Source organism: Danio aesculapii, chromosome 2 (assembly GCF_903798145.1).
Source record: "Danio aesculapii chromosome 2, fDanAes4.1, whole genome shotgun sequence".
NCBI classification, from domain to species: domain Eukaryota; kingdom Metazoa; phylum Chordata; class Actinopteri; order Cypriniformes; family Danionidae; genus Danio; species Danio aesculapii.
This window is the reverse complement of record NC_079436.1, coordinates 56,218,605-56,236,888: the sequence shown is the minus strand read 5'-3', so window position 1 is coordinate 56,236,888 and position 18,284 is coordinate 56,218,605. Positions and strand designations below refer to the sequence as shown.

The 18,284-nt window shown below is 37.8% G+C and overlaps 1 protein-coding gene and 1 long non-coding RNA gene across 2 annotated transcripts in view; both read left to right on the top strand.

Annotated features, from left to right (window-relative positions):
- Window positions 1–2,126: 2,126 nt before the first annotated feature.
- On the top strand, window positions 2,127–5,235 carry LOC130214415 (uncharacterized). The gene is made up of 2 exons (XR_008835616.1): window positions 2,127–2,540; window positions 3,874–5,235. It is a non-coding gene; the product is annotated as an uncharacterized LOC130214415 (long non-coding RNA).
- Window positions 5,236–13,209: 7,974 nt separating this feature from the next.
- The window catches only part of cers4b (ceramide synthase 4b), a 46,879-nt gene continuing 41,804 nt past the window's right edge, over window positions 13,210–18,284 (top strand). The window contains exons 1-2 of the mRNA XM_056469904.1: window positions 13,210–13,659; window positions 17,372–17,542. Coding sequence (XP_056325879.1) covers window positions 17,373–17,542 — 170 coding nt within the window. The 5' untranslated portion in view covers window positions 13,210–13,659; window position 17,372. The remainder of the gene's footprint in view (window positions 13,660–17,371; window positions 17,543–18,284) is intronic.

The following is an 18,284-nucleotide window of genomic DNA, read 5'->3' as shown; positions in this document are numbered from 1 at the left end:
TTTCACACACATCTACAAAGCCTTGGGTTTCGATGTGATTTTGGACTGTGGAATAACTGAAATCCATAGATATATATATATATATATATATATATATATATATATATATATATATATATATATATATATATATATATATATATATATATATATATATATATATGTAACCCAGATCAATAATCTAGCTTACATGACTGCTTAATTTATTTATCTAATGATTTTTACAATAATACTTAAGAAGAAATAGAAATTTAAAGATTGATTGCTATGCAAGTAAAGAGATAGGAAGAAAAAGAATAAAACTCCTGAGAGACTTTTAACCTGAAGTCGGAAGTTACCCGGAAGTTAGCTCCGCCCCTGTTGAATGCGCGCACAGCCAGAGTGCGAGAGAACACGATCGAACTTGAACGAGAGAGCGCGAGCTTAATAGATGTACACTGCTTAATATTCCAGCGATTATTAACAAATAACTTCATATTTGTTTGATACTGTGAGAAACTATCAGTAATGCTTGACAGTTTGAGACCTAGCAACTGACAAAAGTGAGAGGAGACCTGACGAATCTATTATACTTTAACATCTATTCCCTCAGAGAGCTGCTATTCCCTTTTTTTTCCTCTCCTTCTTTTATTATCATCTACATTTCTTCTTGAGACGTGATTGAGAACTGTCCATCCTGAGCATTCCGTCCGGTTTGGACTGGCGAGCCACCCCATCAATTTGTGACTGGTGAGACACAAAGGGATCAGTCATCAAATCTGGTAGGATCGAACCAGTTGATTTATATTTTTTTTTACTTTTGCTTCCTGGATTTTTTGTGGATTATATATATATTTTTTCCCAATTTTTGGATTAAACTTTTCATCGTTGAGGAACATTGCTATATTTTTTTTCTACTTTTTTTTTGCGAACTGAACTGAACATTAAGAGCCCAGACTTTTAGTATCTGAGCCCTAACAGAACACTGGACCTTGATGTTTGAATTGAACTGTTTCCTATTGAATTTTTGATGTTTGAATTGAACTGTTTCCTATTGAATTTTCTGAACTGTGCATTTAACTTTTGACATCTTCTTTATTTTGTGGTCTTATTATTCAAATTACTTTACTCTTTTAAATTGTTTAATAGTGAAAGTATACTTATACATATTCTACTTACTTTTTTTTGCTCTTGAGTCGAATCCTTTTCCTTCTGATTGCTGGTCCAGGCGATTTCAAAGTGCTAAACTAGTAGCAAATCGAGCACCACTGAGTACGCGCTACATATATACACTACATCAGTGTTTCCCAACCCTGTTCCTGGAGGTACACCAACAGTACATATTTTGGAGATCTCCCTTATCTGACCCATTAACTTCAGGTTTAAAGTCTCTTCTAATGTGTTGATGAGCTGATTCGGGTGTGTTTGATTAGGGAGAGGATGAAAATGTGTACTGTTGATGTGCCTTCAGGAACAGGGTTGGGAAACACTGCACTATGCTATTGTTGTCTATTGGAAGAAATGCGTCAATAAAGCCGCCATCTTTGTAGAGGGTAGTGTTCCTTTGAAATGAATGTGGGACCAAGGTGTAGTGACAGATCTATATCTATGTGAACGGGAGTTTTTAATGCAAGTATATTTTTTAAATGACCAAAATCCTAAATTTACATCACTTTCCTACATTGATATGTGAGTCGATCCCACGGGCATTGCTGACAAAGCGTGTATTTGTGTGCATGCAAATGTATTATCCTCCCACCCTGTTAAATTTGATCTAATCCATATATCCTGAAATACACCCCCTTCACTTCTAAGCTACGGAGGGGGTGATTTGTTTGTGAATGAATCTCCGTTATGAACGATTCGTGTGAACTATTGATATCCCTGTATCTCAATGTGCACATCACGCTTTCTGATCTAAATAGTATATAAACGTTTTAATAATCAGTAATTTAGGGTCGACAGGATGCACATTGAGGCACTAGCCCCTTTCACACAGCGATACCGGTATACAGGCCCAGATTGGCTAATTCCTAGTGGGCCGGTCCGTTTTTTTGGCCGCGAGGGCCGGTGTACCTAGCTGCTTGCACTCTCAGCAGTCACTTTTTTCATTTATTTATTTATTTATTTATTTGACCACAGCCTCACTCTTTTTATTCATCATTTTGCTGTAGCTCGGCTCTTTTTATTTATTTTCTTGCAGCCCCATGAGCAAAATGCAGCCTGCAGGTTAATGATGACGTAACTATCATTCGACCGCAAACAGCGGCACCTTAGTGAATATAAGAATTCAAATAATTCATATTAATGAATATTACACCTGCTCAATGAAACTCAGACGATTCACTATATTAATAAATCTGAGATAACTTGGTCAGAAATCTTAAAAGGGGAGAAAAAGATTAAGCCATCAATAGAAAGTAATACTGTGGTTTTTGTCTTGCAGATGTCAGTGTATTACTTGCATTTTCTTCCAAACGCACTGGTATAACAGCGCCGTTGTGGTCCAGTGATCAGCACGTTGCGATGCCGTTGCTGACCTGAGTTCGAACCTCACCTGGGTAATTCTTTTTTCATTTTTAGTGTTAAGACGTATAATACTGTTTGGGTTACTTATATAGGTGTACATATTTATTTTTATTTTTGTGTGACCACCGTTACAATGGACTGGATATCTATAAAGAAGTTTGCACAGAATAAATATTCAGATATTGCAGGAAAGGACATTAGCCGCCTTTCCACTATCGCGCCTAAAGCGAGCGAGCCAAGGCCAGTCGCGTTTCCACTATCACTTCCGGGGCGTAATCGGGCCAAAGCGGGGCTTCCTTGGGGCCAGTGTCCGGCCTTTTTCGGCCCGCCGAATACCTTGGGCCAAGGAGGGCCAACTGGGGCTTCGAGGCGGGGTTACGTACAAAGGCGGAGTTTTCCTGTCAGGTAAAGAGGAGACAAGATGCTTTCTTCCCTTACATTTGTTTTGCTATCGTCGTTCTCGTCGCTCGGCTGCTCTTTTGCGCCTTGCAGCCAAAATCTGTGTTCGAAATGCCGCCGAACTCGAATGTCCTTATCTAGGGATCGCTGTCTGGCCTTACACCAACAGACCACAAACAGTAAAAAAGCAATCGCTTCGGTGTTCTCCATCTTCCTGCTCTCGTAGTGATGCCAGGTTGTGTTTGTGGTTATAAATTGAGTTTTTTGTTCCCGCTGAAGTGGGCGGGTTGTGTGACGTTTGATTCGGGGGACGTTCTGGGGGCGGTGTTTGCGTGACGCGCTGCGAGCAACTAGCCCGACAGTGGAAACGCGACATGATTTCGGCCTCATTTCTCAACCTCCCGGGCTATTGGCCCGGCCTGGCCCGATTAAAGCCCTGGCTCGCACTGGCCCGATAGTGGAAATGCGGCTATTGTGATGTTTTAAAGAATAGTGTTGGAGATTTAGCTCCCCTTTAATGTTCTCATATTTATGAAAAACATTTAAGTTCTAAAACAGCTGTTTCCTTAAAGACGTGAGAGTGTCATTAGAAACTGTATTGGAAATCACCTTATTTTAATATAGTCAGTCGTGAACTGAGGTGGGCCGGTCTAAGACTTGAAACTCCAGGGCTGAAAAGGAGTCCCACTCCGGCCCTGCCGGTATATATCCGGAATATTACCAGAACGACCTTACTGGTAGATTCAAAAAAGCGCTGGTCACACAGACGAGGACGTTCCGGAATTTTTCCGGAAAATACAATTCACACATCCATTCCAAAATACAGGTAAATCCTGACATCATTAAGCTGAAATGGCCTCTAAACGGCTGCGCTTGTATTTGTAAACATACAAGGGGTCAGGCGTTTGTTGATGGTTTCACTTTTTTTTAAAGCTTTAGCATTCATGCAGCTGCTTTGTTCTACAGACATCCAAAGGCAGAAGCACGAACCACAGCTCTGTTTACACATTTGACTACATCACAAATTCTGTGGATGGATAACTATTGTGAACTACTTCGATGAAAACAGATGGAGGAACACTTTCGCATGTCGAGAAGTACATAATATGTGTGTGCTGGCGCTCACCGGAGCACCACGTGCACATGCGTCAAGCAACTGAAGCAGAGCTTGAAGGTAAACAAACGGCGGTTTATCATACGCATTTTATCGATAATTATTTCCACAGTTTAAGAAGGAACATAGAAACGTTATCTGACTAACATCTAGCAGCTAAATGTGTCTGGAAAAATATTCAAAGGCTTTTATTTTCATAAACAACGCGGATGTGAAAGCGTCTCAGTGTTCTGATTGGCTGGAGTACACGTCTCGTGTCAACGCGTGTTAATCATGAACGCACTCTTTCCGGCAATTTTGCCTCTGTGTTCACACAGCGCAGCATTCCGGCAAATTACCGGCAATGTTAAAGCTTCACTTTCCGGAAAATTTACCGGAAACGAATTTACCAGTATCTTCAAAAAGGGCCAGCTCACACATGATCCCTTTTCGGAAAATTGCCGGAAAGGGGCTACTATGTGCCCCCCTTATAAGTTCAAAAACTACTGTTCACTTAGCCGACAATGATACAAGTTTCTGGCACCGCAGCGTCTTGCTGTCATATTTCATTTACTTTTTCGCTGTTTTTCTATAAGTTCTTTAAGTTTAACCTGCCACAGGAGCTGCTCTTACAGTTCTACTCAGCTGTCACCCAATCCATCCTCTGCACTTCAATCACCGTCTGGTTCAGCTCAGCTGCCAAAACCGACCTCCGTAGACTACAGCGAATAGTCCGGACTGCTGAACGAATCACTGGCACTACCCTTCCTACACTTCAAGAACTGTACTCTTCCAGAGTGAGTAAAAGGGCTCGCAAAATCACTCTGGATGCCTCACACCCAGCACACTACCTGTTCGAACTGTTACCGTCTGGTCGGCGCTTCAGAGCACCAAGCGCAAAAACAGCCAGACACAGGAAAAGTTTCTTTCCTCAGGCTGTCTACCTTATGAACAGTTAAATATCCCCCTACTGTGCAATAAATATGTGCAATACTTTATCATACGCACTTGTACACAGCACCTTATAACCTGTATATTTATAACAATCTGTACACACAACTCAACATCCAGATTTCTTGACTAGCTGCATCTCTGTTTAATGTTTATTGTCTTTTTTTTATATTTATTTTGTGTTGTCACTTTATGTACACTGGAAGCTTCTGTAGCCAAAACAAATTCCTTGTGTGTGTGAAGCACACTTGGCAATAAAACTGATTCTGATTTCTTGAACCAAACTAGCATAAGCCTGGTGCTTTTTGCCTAATGGTCAGTGCAGTGACTGTATTATCATCAATAACTTTACTTGTTGAGCACAAAAGTTGGTAACATACAAAATCATAAATAACTAAATCTTAATGAAATGTTTTTATGCTTTGTTTTCTTTGTTCTTCGTCTTAACTAAGTGCGGTTGAATGCGGTTGAGCCCTGACCAATATGGCGGCACTATTGACACCCCGTATGCGATATCTAATGTATATATCTATGACTGAAATTATTCAGCGTAGTGATACGGAGCTGTAATGTGCTCAAGACCTGTCGGAACTACTTTAGCCGTGCATTTATCTGACAATAATGGAATGTTCCTCAGCCAATCAGAATCAAGCATTCAACAGCTCTGTAGATTAAAGGATTCATTAATGTGAATGTACAGATGTAATGATGCGTGTTGAATGAGGACATTTTCTGAGGTGAGAATATAGCCCAATTAAATTTGTGCGTGCACTTTCGTTAATACGGACAACACAAAATAAAGATTTGATCACTTCCTTTAAAAGGAAACAGTCAGAAGAGCTTACATTAACAGAACAACAGCAGGGCGAGTATAAGATTGTCATTTTGGGGTGAAATATCACTGTAATGGACTGTTTGTTTGAAGTTAATGTTCTCAAACTGTTAGCAGAATTATTCTTTTCTGAATATACTGTAAACAAATATTTAATGGTGCCTTCAAGAGTTCACACTTAGCTGATGATTGATTATGAAGCTTGTTTGGCGTGCTGTCCCGGGAGAGAGCCCTGAGCTCATAAGATCCTGTTTGCAGGGCGAGAGGGGAGTTTGAGCTCAGGCATAGATGTTTACATTAGATGTCACTACTCTATTGTTGTCTATTAGAAGGGATGCATCAATAGAGCTGCCATTTTAGTACAGGGTAGCACTCCTTTGAAATGAATGTGGGACCAAGGTGCAGTGGAGGACTTGCCATCCGGAGCCATAGATATGTAAACATTTATACATATATTTATGATCGGGAGTCCAGCATCTTTAGATTGGCTTTAGTCTTGACTAGTGCAGTTGAATGACATTTGTCCTGGGAGCACTGTACAAATATGGCGGTGGTATTGACGCATACTCAGGGTCCGTATGTGATATCTAGTGTATATATCTATGGAGCTCAGGTAGCTCTCGAGAACTCCCCCGCTGTTAAGGCAAATAGGGGATTAAGGATTGCCATGAAAGCTCATCTGTGGTGCTGATTTGGTTTAGTCAATTTACCTATGTCGCATGTCTTTGGACTGTGGGGGGAACCGGAGAACCCGGGGGAAACCCACGCAAGCATGGGGAGAACATGCCAACTCCACACAGAAATGTGAACTGGCTGGGTAAAGACCTTAACCAGAGATATTCAAGCTGTGAGGCAACAGTGTGAACCACTGGGCCGCCGGGCCGCCCGGTCAAGGAAAAGGGGAGGAGAAGGGGTGGATGGGGGGATTCTTCAAGACAAAGATGACCAAGGTAGGACACTCTGGTTATTTATGGTGAGTTAGGAATCGCCTGATTGGTGAATCATATATTAGCTAATTAGCTAATTTGACCCAAATTTGACTTATAACAACCCAACATTTATTAAAGTGCAATAACACATTATTAATGTCAATGTCAATGTCAATTTTATTTCTATAGCACTATTTAACACAACCAGAGGTTGACCAATGTGCTGCACAGTACAAATCAAAACAGATAAAAAAACAAATATATATATAAAATTATTGCTAAAACAGACCATTTTCACTGATAAAATGCCAAATCAAAGAGGTAAGTTTTCAACCTAGATTTAAAAACAGACAGGGATGAAACAGATCTGATACAGAGGGGCAGAGCATTCCACAACCTAGGACCAGCTACTGCGAAAGCACGGTCACCTGCATTTCAGCCTCGACTTAGAGATGCATAACAGTCTCTGGTTAGATGACCGAAGAGACCGACCAGGCTGATGCTCAATTAAAATGTCTGACAGATAAGAAGGTGCCAGGCCATGTAGAGATTTAAAAATCAAGAGAAGCATTTTAAAAGTGACTCGATAGTGTACAGGCAGTGCAGAGAGCGTAAAACTGGTGTAATGTGCTCATGTTTCTTGGTCCCTGTTAAAAGCCTTGCAGCAGCATTTTGAACTAATTGTAACCGGGATAAGGTTTTCTGACTAATCCCAGAGTATAATGAGTTACAATAGTCCAATCTCAATACGTTCTAATACGTTCTAATAAACTCTGGGTTATTCCAACCAAAGTTTGAGTAAAATATGGACAAAACCAACATTGGGTTAATTATTTCAGTTAAACTGAAATCATCCTCTTTAACCCAATAGTTTGTTTGTTTTGACCCAAATTTGGTTTACAACGTTGTATAATTTGACCTGACATAGACTTGTTGTCATGATATTTTAGAGTGTGGAAATGTCACACAAAAGATAAACCCTTTCGTTCCACTGATTTTGCTGATGTGTTTATAAATAATGACTAGAATATGCACAGGCAAGAACAAATATTGACACACACACACACACACACACACACACACACACACACACACACACACACACACACTGTAAAAAATGTTTGCTGCCCTAAATCTTTCAGTTGAGTCAAGCAAACTTTTATAGTCATCTCAACTTACAAAAGAAACCTGAATTGAAACCTGATTAACTTATTAAAATAAGTTAAAGCAACGTAAAAATATTTGTTGTCTTGACTTCATCATTTTTTTGCAGTACGCACACACATAAAGTGAGGGGAGGCTGCTTATATGAAGCATAACTGTATGTCATTTATGTTTTCGCCTTTAAAAATTGTGTGTTCATCATTATAGATAACATCTATCCGTGTTTGACAGTGTCTTTGACATCACGTCTGTTTGAAGTAATGAAATCAAAGTGTTTTACTTACTACTGTATTTCCAAATCAAAGCGTTCAATTATTGCCCTGACGCGCCACCTGCTGGTGAAAATGAGAATGATGGATGAATAAATGCACATCGTGCAGTGACTGAATATTCCAATAGTATCTGGATGCAGCCTTTATGATACAAGCTGAGATTTAGCGATCCAATGTCAGACATAATGCACTCAATGGAGTGAGTGACGTCACTGTGATGTAGGGTTAGCGGTGGGGTTAGGTGAGAATATTAAAAAGCATTTGATGCAGCTCTGATTGCACTGCACCAAGTCTGCATCCAGACCCCACTCGTTAAAGAGTGAAGATTTTCAATACATTTTCAAACAACACTTAAAGAAAAAGCATCCATTGACGTCCATCGTAAAAAGAAGATGAATATGGAAGTCACCAGCTGTTTTTTTCCAGCATTCTTCACAATATCTTCCTTTGTGTTCAGCAGAAGAAAGAAACTCAGAAAGGCTTGAATTATAAGTAAATAATCAACAATGATGACATTAATCAGTATAATCAAATAATGATAATAACACACTGTTTAGGACTCACATGAGGAATAAATGACGTCAAAGCTCTGGGTGGACATGCTGGAGTTCAGAAGAGTTTCTGAATGTCAAGTCTGCATTAGTGTCTCATTAGAAGCTACACACACACACACACACACACACACACACACAGACACAAAAGAGTTGAGCTTGACTTCACCAGAACAACAGCAGATCTGCAGCATCACAGATGATCGTTCAGCTCATGCACACACATTCATATCCCCTCATAATGACGTACAGGACCAGTTCACTGGCCTGCATTCTTTTAAAAAGAGCATTTATTACTTACACTCTAAAAAATTCAGTGTTGGGTCAAATATGGGCAAACCCAACAAAGGGTGGTTCATTTGATGTAATTTTAATCATTTAAATAATTTACTTTAACCCAAGCATTGGATTATTTGACCCAACTTTGGTTTACAATAACCCAACATTTATTAGAGTGTATTATTAACACATTATTACTCAATATACACTTTTAAAATGCTGGGTTATTTCAACCCAGTTTTGAGTAAAATATGGACAAAACTAACATTGGGTGGTTGATTTTTTTCAATTAATTTTAAATCATTCGCTTTAACCCAATTGTTGGGTTATTTGACCCAACTTTGATTTATAACAACTTAACATTTATTAGAGTGTTTTAATAATGCTGCATTATTTCACCCCAATTTTTAGTAAAATATGGACAAAACCAACTTTGGGTCAATTTTTTCAAAAATATTTAAATCATCCAGTTTATGCCAACGGTTGGGTTATTTGATCCAACTTTGGTTTACAACAATCCAAAATTTAGTGTATTATCACCATTACTCAATATACAGTTTTAAAAATGCTGGGTTATTTAACCCCAGTTTTAAGTAACATATGGACAAAACCAACATTGGTTTACTTTTTCCAATTAGTTTTAAATCATCATATTTAACCCAATGGTTGGGTTATTTGACCCAACCTTGGTTTACAACAACCCAACATTTACTAGAGTGTATTATTAACACATTATTACTCAATGCTCTAAAATCTTTTGGAGTGGACTTTAAGTAAAATATGGACAAACCCAAGCACTGGGTTATTTTTTTTATTAAATTTATTGGACCAATTTCAACCCAAAGTTTGGGTTTGTCCATATTTTACCCAGTTTGGGTTTGTCCGTATTTTACCCAGTTTGGGTTTTTTTTTTTTTTTTTTTTTTTAACCAAAGTGGGTAAAACATAGACAAACCCAAACTTTGGGATAAAATTGGTCCATTAAACTGAATTAAAATAATAACCCAGTTGTTGGTTTTGTCCATATTTTCTCCTCTTGAACGCAATGGTTGGGTTATTTGACCCAATCTTGGTTAATAAAAGCTCTAACTAGAAATATGTTTACCGTATTATGAAACATTTTGAGAATTCTATTTAATTACACCGTATTTAATACAGTTGATAAAACACTTTGTGCGGGTTTGAACCGGTTCTGTTAAAGGAATCAGGTGAAATGAATCACAAATGAACCTAAACTCTGAGTAAAATATGGACAAAACCAAGCACTGGGTTATTGTTTTAATTAAATTTATTGGACCAATTTTAACCCAAAGTTTGAGTTTGTCCATATGTTACCCAGTTTGTTTTTTTGTTTTTTTTTAACCAAACTGGGTAAAACATAGACAAACACAAACTTTAGGGTAAAATATGGACAAAGCCAAACTTTGGGGTAAAATTGGTCCAATAAACTGAATTAAAAAAATAACCCAATTGTTGGTTTTGTCCACATTTTCTCCTCATGAACGCAATGGTTTATTAGAGTGCTTTTATTAGAGTGTATTATTAACACATTATTACTCAATAAATGCTCTAAAAACATTGGAAGTTTTTTTTTATTCAATTTATTGGACCAACTTTAAACCAAAGTTTGGGTACGTCCATTTTTTCCCAGTTTGGGTTGAAACAACCCAGCGGTATGTGGTTATTTTTGCACATAACCAAGGTTTTTGGACATATACTATATGTTATTCACAATTAAATAAACATATCGTATATTTATAATACTAATAAAATAATTCTAATTGAATGCATGGCGCAGTAGGTAGTGCTGTCGCCTCACAGCAAGAAGGTCACTGGGTCGCTGGTTCGGCTCAGTTGGCGTTTCTGTGTGGAGTTTGCATGTTCACCCTGTGTATGCGTGGGTTTCCTCCGGGTGCTCCCGTTTCCCCTACAGTCCAAAGACTCCGTATGTCCGTAGTGCATGAGTGTATGTGTGAATGAGTGTGTTTCCCAGAGATGCGTTGCGGCTAGAAGGGCATCCGCTGTGTAAAAACGTGCTGGATAAGTTGGCAGTTCATTCTGCTGTGGCGACCCTGGATTAATAAAAGGACTAAGCCGAAAAGAAAATTAATGAATGAATAATTCTTATTGAATGCAATTAGTTGAACTTACACTCTAAAAAAATTGCTAGGTTACTGTAACCCAATGTTGGGTCAAATATGTACAAACCCAAAGTTGGGTTAAATTTTTTCTACTAAATTTAAATGATACTTTTTACAGTGTTATTTAGGTCAGGTTTGTCATTGGGTTACAGCGACTCTGCATTTTTAGAGAGTATTTCCAATCAAATATTTTGCTTTAATGCACATCAGAAATGTTATTTATTTTTTTATCAGATATTATCAGTTTTGACTCAAAGCCAAGCAGCAGTGAAATTACTTAAACTCGTGTGTGTTGTTGAATGCACGTGTGTGATGCATGGAATGCTGCAACTACAAGAAAACACACTCGCTCCAGAACAAACCCTGCGTACGCATGTGTGTTCAGAGGTGAAAGTGTGATTGCATCTGAGACTGCCTGCATCTTATCATCTCAAGCTCCTCCAGTATCTGATGCGCATCTAATACTTTCTCCCACACGTGAGCGTACAGTATGAGCTCCTTTTACACAACAGTACGCAGTTTAACCCCAGAGATTGATGCAATAATTTATTAGGGGTGAACTGAGCCAGAGGGCACTTCTGTTCCAGAAAAACTAGGACACGAGGTCTGGATCAGAGCGGAGATTGAGAAAGACACTCACAAAACATATAGCCAGAGCAGATAGAGACCAAGATACTGTGGGTTTACCGTGTTATTTACAAGATACTCTGCCAACCTGACTAGCAGGAAAAGTTGTCGGAACGTTCTCGCAAGGTAGCCTAAATGTTTTGAGTGTAAACATTAATGTAGAATGTTCAAAGTTGTATTGTCTTTACTAATAGGCGAAAAACTGTTAATATTACTATATGTTTCTGAATGTTCTATTTGTCCCTTTATTCATCAGGGGTCGCCACAGCGGAATGAACCACCAACTCATACACTACGGCCAATTTAGTTTACTCAATTCACCTTTACTGCATGTCTTTGGACTGTGGGGGAAACCGTAGCACCCGGAGGAAACCCACACAGGGAGAACATGCAAACTCCACACAGAAATGCCAACTGACCCAGTTGGGACTCGAAGCAGCGACCTTCTTGCTGTAGGGCGACTGTGCTGACCACTGAGCAGTAACATTACAAATGTTTGTAAAATTCTAGAATGGAACATTTCTTTAGTGTTGTTTGCATAACCAAAAAACATTATTTTTGAACATTAAATACACATTAAACATAACATGACAAAAAAATATGAAATATTAGGCCTACTTAATGGAAATATTAGCAAAACATTCTGGGAACAAGAGCTAAAAAGGTGTTTCTGGCTTTTCAAATATTGAACAAATATGGTTATTGTTGTAAAACACTGGAACAAAATATGGGTTTGCTACACTAACCATAGTTTAACCATGGCATTTGTAGTAAAACTGGTGGAACAAAGTCAATTCCACGTGCTAACAAAATTCGTAAGGGTTCAATAAGCGGTTGTTGTTGCCTTTTTATTGATAGTTACCCTTGGTTAATTTCCTCAAGCTGTAACTAGAAATATGTTTACTGTATTATGAAACATTTTGAGAATTCTATCTAATTACACCGTATTTAATACAGTTGATAAATCACTTTGTCCGGTTATGAACCGGTTCTGTTTAAGGAATCGGTTGAAGTGAATCACAAATCTGCGTACCTCAGAACCTTTACTCGTGAGTTTTTATTCAATTTAATGTCAGTTTTCACGTTTTAAATCTATTATTAATGAATTTAAATTTTACTACTTTGTAAAACACATATTTTGAGCTTCTGTATGAATTACGTCGCGCGTGAAAACTGGTGAAAACTGGGTGAAGGGAATCCCTGAATAAAATAAATGTAAAATTAGTATTTTTTTCAAACACAGTGAGAAAGATTAACGCGTTTATGGTATAACCATAAAAGTGTGATCAAAATTTGTCATTAAACAGTGCGCTTTCTACCTTTAATTCCGTCGCAGGTTGATGAGGGGAGTTCAGAATCAGTGAATCGAACACGCAGTTCAAAAGAACCGATTCACTTGAATGATTCATACTTCCTAGCATTTTTTGCTGGACCAATCCGCGTCTTGACACACCCACGATCAGACGCACAGCATATTCTCTCTTTCTCTCTCTCTGCATGTGTGTGTATGCGTGTGTGAAGAACAGACGAGCACACCTTCTTCATCCCAGACCCAGTAACATCAGCGATAATTCTGCGCAATCATCTTAAACACATTACTGGGGATTCACAACGAAAAGAGAATCGCCGGTTCCGGTCTATTTATTATTGGATATTTTATTTTTATTGATTCAATGCGACGCTGCCAAGGACAGATCGAAAGGAATGGGGTTTGAAGATTATTTTAGTATTTATTAGTGTCGTATTTTCGCTGCGAGTGTATTACGAACAATATTATGGATGCAAATCTCCATGGAAATTAATTTGCGTAAAATCCGCTGATCAGAACTGCGCACATCATCACACACACACACACGCGCACACACACACACAGACAGCATCATCGTCGTCATCAGAGACGCAGGACATCAGCAGGTACTGGGCGATTTCCTTCTGTGATTTGTTATGAATTATGGAGCCTGTTTATTTCGCAATGAGGTGTGTTGAAAGTGTATAGTTTATCAGTGTTATTATGGGAACGTGCCATTGTTTAAGCAGGTATCAGCTGTCATCTGTCGGTCAGGTGATGTTTCAGGCAGGTGTGTCGTGGAAAACATTTGACATTAGGCGTTTGCAGCTTTATCTGATGAACTTGATGACTTTTTTCTCATCAGATAAATGTGTTTGTGCTGTATAAATGACAAATGCAGGTTTTGAGGGGTCCCAGGATGCCTGTGAGGCCCACAAACAATGATAACCTTTAAGTCAAACTATTATATTATATTATATTATATTATATTATTTTATAGTCAAAGTTACACTGTAAAAATGCTGAATTCCACACAACTGAGTAATAAGTTAACTTAATAATTTATACACTGTAAATATGTCTGTAATTCATGTTTTATTTTTATTTTTCCCCATTTATTTCTGCTTTTGAATTGCATTATGAGAGCTTGATCTTTCTTCCAATAAATTTTAACCGTGAAAAGTTGTAAAAAGTGACTTTTATGAACTCTTGTAATAGTTTGCAGTGCTGTATTCTCTGGGTTGGTGTTGTATATTATGCTACAAACACTTTGTAATAAACTGCAGCGCATTTACTGTCATTTTACAGACTTATTTCTCTAGATATTATTTTTTATACATACTAAAATTCCAATAAAAGTCACTTTGTCAAACTGTTGAGTTGAATTTTTAACATTAAAAGTGGACAGAGCATAGATCAACATCCCATAATGCAATTCACAAACGTAAATAAACTGAAAACACTTGTGAATCACAAAACATGGAAATGTTCATTAACAAATATTTTTACAGTGTCCAAATTTAAGAAGATTGAGCATAAAACAATTAAGTTATCCCCAAAAAAACCTCAAGAATTATGTTGTTTCAGCTCATTCAAAAAAAGTAGATTGAAGAGAAAGTAAATATCATTTTTAAGTGTAATGCACTTTCAAGAGTTCACACTTAGCTGATGATTGATTATAAAGCTGATTATAAAGCTTATTGAGCTTATGAGATCCTCGAGCCTGGGGCTCCCTCCCGTTTGCAGGGCGAGAGGGGAGTTTGAGCTCAGGTAGATCTTGATGAACTCCCCCCGGCTTATTTCTGGCTAATGACGTATATGGATGACTGAGGAGATGTGTACTCGCTTAGAGCTTGGCTATGGTATCAATTTTGTGTGTTCAATTTACTTAGGTTGCTTGTTTTTGGACTGTGGGAGGAAACCGGAGAACCTGGGGAAAACCCACGTGAGCACGAGGAGAATGAGCAAACTCCGCACAGAAATGTCGTCTGGTTGAGTAGGGGCTTTAACCAGTGGCATTCTTGCTGTGAGGCAACAGTGCTAATCACTGGGCTGCCATGTCGCCCATCTGGAAAGGAGGGGGAGTGTGTGTGTGTGTGGGGGGGGGGATTCTTCAAGATGAAGATATCGAGATAAGAAAAACTCTGGTTATTCATAGTGAGTTAGGAATCATCTGATTGGAGAATCAATCATGAGCTGATGCGGGAACAGCTGAGAACAATCATAAGCACATGATCCTCTCGAAATTAGTTTATTAATAAACTTCACTAATTTAATAAAGGTGGTTTAATCTAATTAAGTACTTGTAGAATTTAATATTTCAGGTTTTCTTTCTAAACACTGGAAATGTTGATCTCAAATATGCTTTCAACTTAATTTACTAAAATCCCCATTGATTTTGGACTACAAAAATATTATCATGGGCGACATTGTGGCTCAGTGGTTAGCACTGTGCAAGAAGGTCGCTGGTTTTCTGTGGAGTTTGCATGTTCTCCCTGTGTTGGTGTGGGTTTCCTCCAGGTGCTTCGGTTTCCCCCACAGTCCAAACACATGCGCTATAGGGCAATTGATTAACTAAATTGGCCGTAGTGAATGAATGTGTTTGCGGCTGGAAGGGCACCAGCTGTGTAAAACATATGCTGGATAAGTTGGCGGTTCATTCTTCTGTGGTGACCCTTGATAAATAAGGGACTAAGCCGAAGGAAAATGAATGAATGAATAAAAATATTATTATTTTGTTTTATTTTTTCCTTCATCCTCGTCTAAGTTAATGTGTGCACTTAAGGTTACTTATAAATGAATACATATTTTTGCTGTTTAAGTTCACTTCAGTTCGGCTTTCTGTCATTCATTTTACAATTAGATTTTTTTTTTTAAGTTTAAAAAAATAAATAGTCATTTCACACATTCATTCATTCATTTTCCTTCATCTTAGTCCCTTATTTATCAGGAGTTACCACAGTGTAATGAACCACCAACTATTTCAGCAAATGTTTTACACAGCGGATGTTCTTCCAGCCGCAACCTGGTTCTATGAAACATCCATACACACTCACATTCACACACTACAGCCAATTTAGTTCATTATTTCCTTGTGTTTGGACTGTGGGGGAAACTAGAGCACCCGGAGGAAACCCACACCAACACGGGGAGAACATGCAAACTCCACACAGTAATGCCAACTGACCCAGCTGGGACTCGAACCAGCAACCTTTTTGCTGTGTGGCCACAGTGCTAACCACTGAGCCACCGTGAAGCCCCACAATTTGTTTTCTTTTTAAGCTTAGTTTTAAAAGTATAACATTATGTATATATATATATATATATATATATATATATATATATATATATATATATATATATATATATATATATATATATTTGAGGAAAATTTTATATATAATAAATAAAATAACTGTTTGCAATATTAAATAGGTGGCTTTTCAAACATTTATTTATAATATAATAATATATATATGTTTGAAAACCCACCTATTTAATATTGCAAACCGTTATTTTATTTACTATATATAACATTTTCCTCATGCTAATTATTAAGTGCTTTTTTGCATAAAATTTGCTCCACGTTTCTGGTTTTAAATATAATACAGACAAAAATACAGCATTAAACATGATCCTGTGTCCTTTTGTGAACAAAAAGTAGAATCATTTAAAGCCTGGATGTCCTCCATAATATCTGCAAAACCAAAAAATCTATGCTTATCCAATGATGAATGATTGCACAGGTCACGGAAAACAGATGGAAATTCGCTGGTTAGAGCTGAAGTGTGGGATTTTATGTGGTGTATTAACTTAATAATGGTTATGGCTGTGCTATATGACGATATATACAGTTGAGGGCAAAATTATTCACCCTCCTGTGCAATATTTATTCTTTTTCAAATATTTCTCAATCCATATTTAACAGTTTAAGGAAATATTCATAGTATTTCCTATAATATTTTTTCTTCTGGAGAAAGTCTTATTTGTTTTATTTCGGCTAGAATAAAAGCCGTTTTTATTTTTTTAAACCCATTTCAAAGTCAATATTATTAGCCCCCTTAAGCAATATTAGTTTTGGATTGTCTCCAGAACAAACCACTGTTAAACAATGACTCGCCTAATTACCCTAACTTTACCCTAATTACACTAGTACAGCCTTTAAATGTCTCCTAAAGCTGAATACTAGTATCTTGAAGAATATCTAGTCAAATAATATGGGCTGTCATCATGGCAAAGAGAAAAGAAATCAGTGATTAGAAATGAGTTATTAAAACTATTATGATTAGAAATGTGTTAAAGTAAACGTATCTGGTCCTGCTGTGTGTTGGTGCTCAGGATGGATGCGCTCAGCCGGTGGTTCTGGAAGCAGGAGTTCTGGCTTCCTCCAGGGATCGTCTGGGAGGATTTAGAGGAGATGCAGGGCTCTCGGCGTCCGCTGCCAAGAGATCTGCTCCTCGCTCTGCCTCTCGCTCTGGCCTTCATCATGCTGCGCTATGCTTTTGAGAGGTAAACGACGACTTTAACATGTCCTCAGGGGCTTCAGGGAGATTTAAAGCACACGTGAAATCAAAACTAGCCATGTTGATTTAGTTAGCTCACATTGCTAGTTTTGTGCTGAACAAGTCATCTGTGCGTGTCATTAAGAAAAATAATGGTTTGCCTTTGTAATCATTAATTGAAATTTTTTCAGTTAAAATATCAGATTAGGTCTGTCAGATAGATAGATAGATAGATAGATAGATAGATAGATAGATAGATAGATAGATAGATAGATAGATAGATAGATAGATAGATAGATAGAACAAGAGATAGATAGATAGATAGACAGACAGGTAGATAGACAGGTAGATAGATAGATAGATAGATAGATAGATAGATAGATAGATAGATAGATAGATAGATAGATAGATAGATAGACAGACAGACAGACAGACAGACAGACAGACAGGTAGGTAGATAGATAGATAGATAGATAGATAGATAGATAGATAGATAGATAGATAGATAGATAGATAGATAGATAGATAGATAGATAGATAGATAGAACGATAGAACGATAGATAGATAGATAGATAGATAGATAGATAGATAGATAGAACAAGAGATAGATAGATAGACAGACAGACAGACAGGTAGATAGATAGATAGATAGATAGATAGATAGATAGATAGATAGATAGATAGACAGACAGACAGACAGACAGACAGACAGACAGGTAGGTAGATAGATAGATAGATAGATAGATAG